This window comes from Aristolochia californica, unplaced genomic scaffold, assembly GCF_029961685.1.
Source record: "Aristolochia californica isolate CCGP_79_NKW_82.1479 unplaced genomic scaffold, dmAriCali1.0.hap1 SCAF_1, whole genome shotgun sequence".
NCBI classification, from domain to species: Eukaryota; Viridiplantae; Streptophyta; class Magnoliopsida; order Piperales; family Aristolochiaceae; genus Aristolochia; species Aristolochia californica.
In genome coordinates, this window is record NW_027181770.1 from 5,752,097 (window position 1) to 5,763,088 (window position 10,992).

The window sequence follows — 10,992 nt, forward strand, 5'->3', positions numbered from 1 at the left end:
GGACATGATCACATCTTAGGCCCTCGTTGCTGCTGGCAGGGACTTGATTTGGTCTTATCTGTCTCACATTTTGTTTTTCCCAATCACTCTTGGCAACAAGTAATACCATGCCAGGGTTTTGCAAGCCAGTTTTGTAAAGGCAGCCTGTCTTACCTGTATTTTATTAGGGACATTCATTAAAACCTAAGACATGTCGGAGTAAGATCCCTGAATGATTTAAACGGCCTGAGTCTAACTGCTGACCCTCTATCCAAGAGTATCAAGGAGCGCTACAACTGGTATGCTTTACCCCACACTAGAATGGTGTTCAGCCACAATAAAATGGTATTGCTGAACGTAAAAACCGTTATCTAGTAGAAGTGGTTTGTACTATGCTTCTTCATATGCATATACTAAATTCATATTGGGGCGATGTTGTACTAACTACCTGCTTCCTTATTAATCGAATATTTTCTCCTATACTGAAATTACTACCATTACTCACCTTATTTTTTGTCACCCCTCGAGTCTTTAGACGTGTTTGTTTTGTACATGTAATTTGGGCCTCTAAAGACAAGTGGTCACTTCATATTGTCAAGTGTATATTTTTCAGGCTATTCACACCCACAAAAAGTATACAAGTGCTACTATTAGTCTACTAAGAAAACGTTTATCTCTGTTGATATAACGTTTTTTGAAGATACTCTTTTCTTCTCTTTATCTTCCATTGAGGTCCTCCCACTTGTCTCTATGCTTGAATGGTATCCCTAGTCCACTTCCTATTATCGGTACATAAAAATGAATCGGTTCCTTCTCTCTTGTAGGACCAAGAACCTTTTTTGTTTATGGATCCTGAGGTAAGTTACCTACACCTACCCGTTACTTTTCGGAAATGTATTAAAAAAGGTACACGTTATCCATTGTCTCACTCTTACTTCCAACAAATGTTAAAAATGATAGGAAAATGAGATTCATATTAGTCTAATAGAAACTTATAGAAAAATAAGTCAACAAACACTAAATGGTTCTTCATCAGTTATATCTTACTTTTAACTTTTTTTATTATTTATTAAAATTAAAATTTATTTATTGCTATTATTTATGTAAAACCTGATACGTATTATATACCAATAAAGAGATACTTTTGTTGTTGGACGAGAGAAGAAGCTGCTATCTTTGTCCTATCCCCATTAAAATGAAACAAGAGGGGACCCAATCTTTTTATGTTGGTCCATGAATTTTCTATCGATTGGTTGAAATGTCTAGGAAAGCTTCGACTTTGACCATTAATTAGCTATTGAACATTTTCTGTAAAAAAAAATTATTTAGCATATCTTTAAAACATTAATTAACATCTCAATTAATTTCATGGAACTCTTGGGATATTGGAGTGAAGATCAAGGAAGATATAGAGGTATGTCACAGTCACACTATACAAAGCATTTGGCTACCAACCCCCTCACAAAAAGTAGCTTCGTTCCTGTCAAGTTGGTCTTAAAAGTGTCTGGGAAATTGTTTTCTCCCATGGTTTTCTATATGTGGACAATCCAGAAGATGCATTGAAAGAGACTGCCATGGTTGATGTGGAAAACCAGAACCATGGCGGCGGCTGCTGCTCCTGCAAAACCTTAATTATTGCAGGGAAGACGAAGAGTAGTTGTTGAGCTTTCCTTTTATTTGTTGTGGTAGGTCACTCTTATGGGATGATCACCATGAAAACTGTTTAATGACTGCAAAGTTTTCACAATGGACTCGTCGGTGTTTGTGATGGTTTTAGGAGATGAAGAAACTGTTTATTATTCAAAAGTGATGATGCTAATAATCATGTCTTCTCTCTCGGAAACTTCAAGCATTTGCGCTGTTTCTTCCTCATCCCTCCAGACGAAAAGTTGCTTTTTCCAATTTGACTCTCTACCAGTCTCTATAAAATCTTGACAGCATCACAAAAAGATCAGAATCCGAGAAAAAAGAACTGCTTCTCCGTGATTGAAGAGATGAGAGAGACAAAGAGTAAACCATTCATCAAAAAGTAATCTATACTCAAAATGTACTTTACACCCATGAATCCTCTGTTTATATCACACGACTACCCAAGGAATGTAGTCGTAAGTTTCTCATGGTCTCAATCAGATACCCAAAAACGAAAATAAAAATAAAAATCAGGGCTCAGATTCAATGGGAAGAACTGCACTTCTAGATCCTCGGCCATGGACAAATGGGAAGAAAGATCTCCTGTTTCTGCTACTAGCTTCACTGGAGCTACCTACCTCTTGTATCTGGGGATTCTGCCGTAATATCTCCTGGACAGACTGATATAGCTGCCTGTCTGCTGAAGAATCCATGGAGAAAGACCTTCTCAGAGGCCGTATTGAAAATTGATCATCTTTGCTTCTCACATCAATGCACTCATCTCCCATGCTTGATTGATGATGAAACCTTCTCTGCTTCTCCTTCAGAATTCTCCGAACCACCTCGCTTGGGGATGGATTGTACTTGGAAATGGAAGAGTTGGTTGACATCTCATTTGAATCATCTCCACTCGAATCTTGATTGCTTGCGCTTCTTTCGTTTCCATCATCGCAGACTTCAATGACGAGGTGATCGCTGAATTGATGAGGATCACGGTACGGGTTATCGGCCACACTCCGATCAAATGGTCGAATATTTGAGATGCTTGATCTGCAAAGTGGGCAATTAGCATTGCTTTCAAACCACGTATCGATGCAGTCTATGTGGAAAGCATGGGAGCAACTGGGCAGAATCCTGAGCCTCTCGTCTTCTTCGAATTCGTTCAAACAGACTGCGCATTCATTCCAGTTCTTCTCCTTACCATCTTCTACCCCTTTCTTGAACTGAAAAATGGGGATGGACCGAATCACCGATTCGTCGAGGCCACGGTTACTCTGGATGGTTGGGGCATAAACGATTAATGGGTCTCCGGTTCTGGGTTCCCTGTTGCTTGATATCCGCCGCAAGAAGTCGAACCTGTGCCAGTTCAAGCAGAATTTAATGGCAAAGACGTAGTAGCCGATAAGCAATAAAGCAGTGGCTATGATCCCGAGTATTGCAATGGCTATGATGGGAAGATTTACGGTTTTAGAACCGGATGGAGGAGCTCTGAATGGTGTTCTGTAATAATAGTCTGGAGGATAATATGCTGAAAACGGGGGTCCATTTCTGTAGAAAGGATCTCTGTTATTTGAATCCATCGATTAAGCAAACTTTCAGAGACGACCATAAACGGAAAAAAAACCAGATATAGAAACACCTATACCTCATACAATTTATAAACTAAAAACGAACGCAGCAAATCATTTTCAGAACAAGACTCGTAAAGAAGAGTGGAAAAGGGGAAATTGGTGTAAGAAAATAACATGGGTATTCCGTAGTTCTTGAAACAAGATCCATGAAACAGAGCGGAAACAAGAAACAGTCGGAAGATTGATGCAGAAAACTAATTAACAAAGTGGGTCTGCTGAAAGAACACGGGAACCGATACGACGTCAACGGAGCAAGAAGGGGTAGATACAAGAAATCAAGCCGAGAAGGTAAGTTCTGATGATTTGCAGGGAAGACTGGGAGGGTTGAAGAAGCGAGAGAGGAGTGGAAGGTAGCATCGAAACAAAGAAGAAACTTACCGTAGAAAAACAAGATGGATTAAAAAGAATAAAAAAGCCACCGGATTGGCCATTCAAAGTCAAGCGGAGAAAATGGACAGGTGAGCTAAACGGAGAAAATGGCACCGGAGTGCCTGTCTTCTATATTCCGAGAAACTGAAACTGAAAGAGAAAGAAAAAGAAGTGAGATGAGAAGCAATTGTAGTTTACAAAAAACAAAGAGAACTAACCCTCCCACAACGGCATTGACCATTGGTGGTGCTGTTGTCACATTTCATCATCTTGTTTATTTATTAATTGAGAGAAAAAAGTGATTTTCTCTCTTATTCTCCCCCCTTTTCTGTTTTTTTTCTTTCGTTTTTGTGGATTCAGAACAGGCCCTTGGGCTTTTGACTTTTGCTTCTCTCTCTACTTTCGGTTACATACGCCTGAGAATGAGATGAACTTAGTGACTTCTAGTTTCTTCGTTCAACAAGCTACAACATAAATAGTCTTCCTCAATTTTCTATTCAAATTAATCATTCTAAGCTCTATTTTGGCTTACACCTTGTCCAAATGACCAAATTTTGATACCATTTGTTACGAAAAACTTCTGTAAACCAAAGATGGAGAAAGAGCAGAAAATCCGATCACTGTGTGCGGTATTCACCGGTGTAGGGGTCATGTTCGCTGATTTTGCCGGTCCTCGAGTCGCAGGTGGTTCGTCAGTGACATCCATTAAAATCCGTCAGAGGAGGAAATGCGAGAGGTGGCTTTAAAAAGAGGAGGTTCATTTGCTGGTTTAGTCGGTTCAAGGATAGAAGAAAGAGCTTCTGAAAGAAAATGGAGAGTTTGGAGAAGAAGAAGCCGCGGGCAATCTTCACGGCCTCCGCACTATTGGAGAAATTCTAGCTGAAGGCCATGAAAAAAAAAAATTGAGGAAAATCCTTCTTCCAAGTGGAGCTCTCGAGGCTGGGGCCATTAAAGTAACGCGTTACAGGAATCACCGCGTCGGTGAGGCCCCCGGTTTCACCGCTCCACTCTCCACGCTCAACCTATATAAGTCTGCCCGTCCCTTTCTTTGCTCTATCGTCTCGACATCCAGACGGTCTCTCTTTCTTCTTCGCTCTCCTCTGTTCTGCGTTGTTGCCATTTGATTTAATTTCATATAGAAAGAAGAAAAGGGAGACAAATGGTGCAGGTCTGCTGCATTGGCGCAGGCTATGTGGGCGGGCCAACCATGGCCATGATCGCCTACAAATGCTCCGACGTTCAGGTGGTGGTGGTGGATATCTCCACCTCCCGGATCAACGCCTGGAACAGCGATCGCCTCCCCATCTTCGAGCCCGGCCTTGATGACGTCGTCCGGGCATGCCGTGGCCAGAACTTGTTTTTCTCTACCGATGTTGAGGCCCATGTTGCCGATGCGGACATCGTATTCGTTTCCGTCAATACTCCTACCAAAACTCGGGGACTCGGCGCAGGAAAGGCCGCAGATCTCACTTACTGGGAATCCGCCGCCCGCATGATCGCCGACGTCTCCAAGTCCGACAAGATCGTCGTCGAGAAGTCGACCGTCCCAGTCAAGACTGCTGAGGCAATTGAGAAGATCCTCACCCACAATTCCCGGGGGATTAATTTCCAGATCCTCTCCAATCCGGAGTTCCTCGCTGAGGGAACCGCCGTTGAGGATCTTGCCTATCCAGACAGAGTGCTCATCGGTGGACGGGAGACTCCCGAGGGTCACCGTGCCGTCGCCGCTCTCAAGGCCATCTATGCACGGTGGGTGCCCGAGGATCGGATCCTGACAATGAATCTGTGGTCCGCTGAGCTGTCCAAGCTCGCTGCGAATGCCATCCTTGCCCAGAGGATCTCCTCTATCAACGCAATGTCTGCCCTGTGTGAGGCTACAGGAGCTGACGTCTCCGAGGTCGCCTACGCCGTTGGCAAGGACTCCCGGATCGGCTCCCGCTTCCTCAACGCTAGTGTCGGATTCGGTGGATCTTGCTTCCAGAAGGACATTTTAAACCTTGTCTACATCTGCGAGTGCAACGGACTCACGGAGGTCGCACAGTACTGGAAGCAGGTCGTTCAGATCAACGATTACCAGAAGAATCGATTCGTCAACCGGGTTGTGTCCTCCATGTTCAACACTGTCGCCGGTAAGAAGGTCGCAGTACTCGGATTTGCTTTCAAGAAGGACACCGGGGACACCAGGGAGACCCCCGCCATTGACGTCTGTCAGGGATTGCTCGGCGACAAAGCCCAGCTATCCATCTACGATCCCCAGGTAACGGAGGAGCTGATTCGCAGGGATCTCGCCACCGGCAAGTTCGACTGGGACCACCCCCAGCATTTGGTGCCGAGCAGCCCCACCGCTTCGAAACAGGTGTCCGTCGCATGGGACGCCTATACCGCCACCAAGGGCGCCCATGCGATCTGCATCATGACAGAATGGGACGAGTTCAAGAATCTAGATTACCGGAAAATTTATGATAGCATGGAAAAGCCGGCATTCTTGTTCGATGGGAGAAATGTAGTGAACGTGGAGGAGCTTAGGAAAATTGGATTCATTGTCTATTCAGTCGGTAAGCCGTTGGACCCCTGGGTGAAGGACCTTCCGGCCGCTGCCTACTGATAGATCGACAAAATGCCAGTGGTAGACGCAGAGATTGATGACTTCCCGGATTAGTAAACCTTCTCCAATGAGCTCTTTTTCTTTTTCCTTGTTTCGATTTTTCTGTTATTGTTCTGTTTGTTTATCTGTCTTACCCTTTTTTACAGTTTTTGGATGCCACTATCGTTTTATTGTAGATTGATCTTCTAATTCTGGATCTGTTCTCCTATTTTTTCTTTCTTCCTTCATTTCACCCCCTTCTCTGTCAGAAAAAAACATGAAAACATGAATGGGAACACTCCAAACTTCAACCTGCAAGAAATTAGTTCTCACCTGCTCGGACAATTTTCAAACCAACCTCAGCTTCTGCAGTTCGTCCAGAAAAAAAAAAAAAAATGGAAACAAACACAGAACCACCAAATAATGATAAAAGATTTGGCCGAATCCTTTTTTCTCATTGTTGAAAAATTAAGCTATTCACAATTTGCCATCTTCTCCATTAAACATTCAAAAAGACCACCATTTCTATACAATCATTTAACATTAAAAAGACAGAAATGAGATTTCCAGACATCAAGCATGAGAGGAATAAAAAAGGTGAAGAAGAAGATGAAACAAGACTTGTATCATTAGATCTAAATCTAAAAATGGTGCACCGGGCTTATGTGGAGTTGATTCAATATTCTTTTTGTTCTTCTTGAATTCTTCCATAACACTGGCAGATATTTATGATAGAAGCAGATAACAGAAGGAAAAGTGTGTTTACCATGAATATCAACACGAGTTTTAGCTTGCAATATATCCTTCTTCACTAAAATTCCTCGGCTTAGCTACATCATCAGTCACCATTTTGAGACAACAGCAAGAATGGTATTTAGTTTGGAAGACTACAAAACACGAACAAATATAAACACTAAGAATACATTTACCATGGGAAACAACAGCAACAACCAAAAGGAAACCATGAGAAAGTAAACAAAGCACTGGACTTCTCACATCCATTCCTGATCAAATGACCCAAAACCAAGCCACGAGGGAACCAGTTGCCAACCCAAGAATCAAAAACAGCACAATCACAATTCCTGCAGTCTCAGAATGCTGTAGTGGGACTGTCTTCGGAGCAAGAATCATTAAAACAGCAGTGGCATAGCCATTAGTTAGCCCCAGAAGACATGTCAAGAACGTAACTGGAATCTCACTTCGGACAAATTCTGGACCATGCAAGCAAACCAGGAACAGTGGGAAGAATAGTAGCCGAGAAACACAGGCAGCGCCTGCGACTTTAGCATTCTCGATAAGATATATAGCAGGCAGAGTCTTACCAATCAGATCAAACACATTGTAGCCAGTAATCAGAAGGACAGGATACCAGTCCTTAAGGATTTTAGAATGAACATCTTCAGTAACATATCCCGGGAATATGGAGAGAGTGACAACGTATATAAGGAAAATCCCAAATCCAAACCACTTGATTCTACCCACTATGTCCCACAATGTTGATCTCCACTGTGCACCGCTAAGCGCACCTTTCTCCTTTTCTTCTTCGTTCACTGCCTGCATCTTTAGATGTTTGTAGTATTGGATGACTGGAAGTCTATCTGCCACATTGTAGCAAACAAGGCATATGACCATAACCACAATACTGACACTGAAGTATACATTTGCACTACTTCTTAGACCATGAGCATCTTGAGGGAATATGGCCTTGGTCACTATTCTCAATACTGAAACAAGCACCCCTGCCATCATAAGATCAGAGATTTAGAAAAAATTTCCGCACCTTTCAGCATAGTGTATTATGAGAAAAGCTGCATTAAAGATGTAAAATACTGTATCATAAACTAAGAGCATTGTGAGGACAAAGCTTTAGGTTGTTTAATATAGGACTTGATCCATCCTTAGAGACTCGCTGAGAATCACTTCATATGCAACAAGTAAAATTACAGTTCTCACCACAAGGAATATATCTACCATTATTCACAGAGAAACAGATGGTAGAATGTGCAATCAAAAGAAACAAGCCCGAAAACCTGCCAAGGTCACCAATTGCTATGCACAAACAGGCCTACTATTGCTCCCAGCAAAAAATATGCTTGAGGTAACTCTGTAACTCTTTCGTCATCCATAATAACAAGTTGTGCTTGTTCAGTAATACGCTACGCTGGGAAGAAGATAAAAATCAATACTGGAGGCCGGACAGCTATGAATTGGCCCACTCCTTTCCTCTTTTATCCAGCATTTGGACTTCAAGGCAAAATTCCATAATGGGTGAGGATAAACTGAGCCATCTGCTCCAATTGCTACTGGGTATAGAACCATCATCAAATAGTAGATGTATCATGAAAGACGACCCAAATCACCTTAGTGAATCATGAAAGTGTTTCCCCAACGTCTCCACCAATACGGGTGGCATCGAACCGAGCCGGTTCGTAAGCAGCTCGAGCTCGGCTCGGTTCGATTTATCTGGATCTCGAACCGAGTTTGAGATCAGTTAACGAGCCGAGCTCAACCAAACCATGGTTCGGTTTGAAAGCTCGAGAGTTCCTAGCCTCGTCATCGCCGAGTCCCTCCCATCCGATGTTGTGGCCGCCTCTGTCATCGTCGATAGCTGCTGCTGCTCACTGGCCGCCTTCGCCGCTGCTTGGTTCAATTTCTTCCTCCCCTTGTTTGCCTTTGCTACTGCTTCTGTTGCAGCCGTCAACCCCGACAACAGGTCCTCGCTGGCGCCGCTAGACCCCCTTCCCTCCACGTCATCTCAACGGAAAACCAGTGACCTCCCCTTGTCTTCGCCACTGCTTGGTTCAATTCTTCCTCCCCTTGTCACCGCCAAGCCCCTCCCGTCCACTGTTGTGGCCGCCTCCGTCGCCATCCACAGCTGCTCGCCGACCGCCTTCGTTGCTGCTTGGTTCGATTTCTTCCTCCCCTCGTCTGCCTTCGCTGCCGCCTCTGTCGCAACCGTCAACCCCGACGACAGGTCCTCGCCGGCGCTGCTAGACCCCCTTCCCTCTGCGTTGTCTCGGTGGAAAAACCAATGTCCTAAGTTAGGGGAGAAATAATCCATCCCCCCCCCCCCCCCCCCGCGCGAAGACATCATGCAACTTTCGCATGTGCGAGATCATAAGCAAGTGAAAAAAAAACTCTTTCTTGAACTCCAATTGTCCCTTCCTCATGGCTCTTGAAGAGACTCAAATTGTTTGAGGTACTCTCTTAATGCTAACTCCACTTAAGTTTTTCAGAAAAACAAATTGGTAGTATTTTAGAACTGCTACTGTCTGAATCCATGCTCCGAATAAAAAAACGAAAATGGGCATACGATTAAGTCATCCAAAACCATTTTTCTTAAACTTTTTCTCTGTCTCCATGATCTGGTTTTCTAGTCCTTGAATTAGAACGATCTAATTGAGTACAAATGGACAAAACTAGCGTTGTTTTTCAAAGGAATGTTTTTGTGTTTGATTGTTGAATAAAGTTTTTAGACATAATTATGCAATTTTGATGAATAATTTTATGCAGAGTTAATATACAGAGGTTATGTCCAATTATAAATAGAGGTTATGCCCAATTTTATGTAAAATATATGCATAATTTTATATACAATTTATTTGACTTGTATTTTATGCAAAGTTTTAAATGTAGGTTGGAGCTCGAACTTGGATCGAGCTCGATCTCGAACTCGGTAAAAATTATTGGGCTCGAACTCAATTACAATTTTAGGCTCGAAACTAGGCTTAACTCGAGTTTGAGTTTGAAATATTTAAATCAAACTCGGCTCGAACATAGGCAGGTTCGGGCTCGACTCGGCTCGATGCCACCCCTATCCACCAGTTTATATTAGGTCCTAGGTCGGAGGAATATGGGAAAGTACAGGCAGCAGATTGAGTAGGATGACGGCAAAACAAACTTATCCAAGAAATACCAAATGGAAACAGAAGCAAGGAACATTTATATCCCCAATTCAGTATGGCAAAAACTTCCCAAAACTGAAAAGAAATGAAGATTTTTTTTTTTTAAAATTGCCGAGCAATTCCAACTTCCCAAATTCGAACAATCAGGTATCAAAGGACATGATATCATTACCTGAAGCGGCGGTTCCGGCGACGGTGGCTTGCATGTAGCGTTCCGGCAGCTCACCTGCCGACCCAATGACTCCTCCTTGAACCAAAGCATCGGCGATACCCGACAGCGCAACGGCGGCGACCGTCACATAATACCCAGAATACAAACCCTTGATTCCCCGGATGTAAACTAAATCCATTACGGGTATGACTAGCAGAGACACAACGAAGAGAGAGAGACCCAGATTGATCCGAACATAGGCGTTAGACTTGTGAGCCCAGCCAACGATGAGGACAAGGCAGGTGAGAGCAACAAGCATATACACGACTGCAAACACGCGATCGACGTTGACGCCAGGATAAAGGTAGTCGAAATAGTCGACGGCGGTGATGAAGGCATTCCATGGGAGGAGGAATCCGGCGCCGAGGGTGAAGTAGACAAAGTAGGCAAGGTGAAAGCGGTCGGCAGGGACTTGGGCAGATGTTGGAGCTAGAAGATGGGATTCCTCCTCTGTTTCTCCCCTCACGCCTGAATAGCCCATTGCCGATCAGGAATCTGGAGCGCAGTCTTCAGATGTTCACCTGACAGTAAATTCTTCAGATTTAGGAACGAAGATGGCAGGAGCCAGGTCAAAGCAGTAACCAATCGCAGCGATGAGGCTGAAGGTAAGAGAGGGACTCGCTAGAGGGTGGGCACGGGGTCGGGGACAGAAACCTGATATATAAAAGCCGCTCTCCCTCCCAG

General features: G+C 43.6%; 3 protein-coding genes across 3 annotated transcripts; 1 reads left to right on the forward strand and 2 right to left on the reverse strand.

Moving 5' to 3' along the window:
- Positions 1-1,997: 1,997 nt before the first annotated feature.
- LOC137957293 (RING-H2 finger protein ATL1-like) lies at positions 1,998-3,725 on the reverse strand. Its single transcript, XM_068805052.1, has one exon. The coding sequence runs from the start codon at positions 3,186-3,188 to the stop codon at positions 2,139-2,141; it is 1,050 nt and encodes a 349-aa protein (XP_068661153.1). The 5' UTR covers positions 3,189-3,725; the 3' UTR covers positions 1,998-2,138.
- A 680-nt stretch (positions 3,726-4,405) lies between these two features.
- Positions 4,406-6,402, forward strand: LOC137943864 (UDP-glucose 6-dehydrogenase 3-like). The gene has a single exon (XM_068789293.1). It carries the CDS (start codon positions 4,768-4,770, stop codon positions 6,211-6,213), a length of 1,446 nt encoding a protein of 481 aa, XP_068645394.1. The 5' UTR covers positions 4,406-4,767; the 3' UTR covers positions 6,214-6,402.
- A 532-nt stretch (positions 6,403-6,934) lies between these two features.
- Positions 6,935-10,981, reverse strand: LOC137943874 (equilibrative nucleotide transporter 1-like). The gene is made up of 2 exons (XM_068789301.1): positions 10,270-10,981; positions 6,935-7,931 (listed from the first exon to the last, which is right to left on the reverse strand). Exons 1-2 carry the CDS (start codon positions 10,787-10,789, stop codon positions 7,201-7,203), a joined length of 1,251 nt encoding a protein of 416 aa, XP_068645402.1. The 5' UTR covers positions 10,790-10,981; the 3' UTR covers positions 6,935-7,200.
- Between the last annotated feature and the right edge of the window lie 11 nt (positions 10,982-10,992).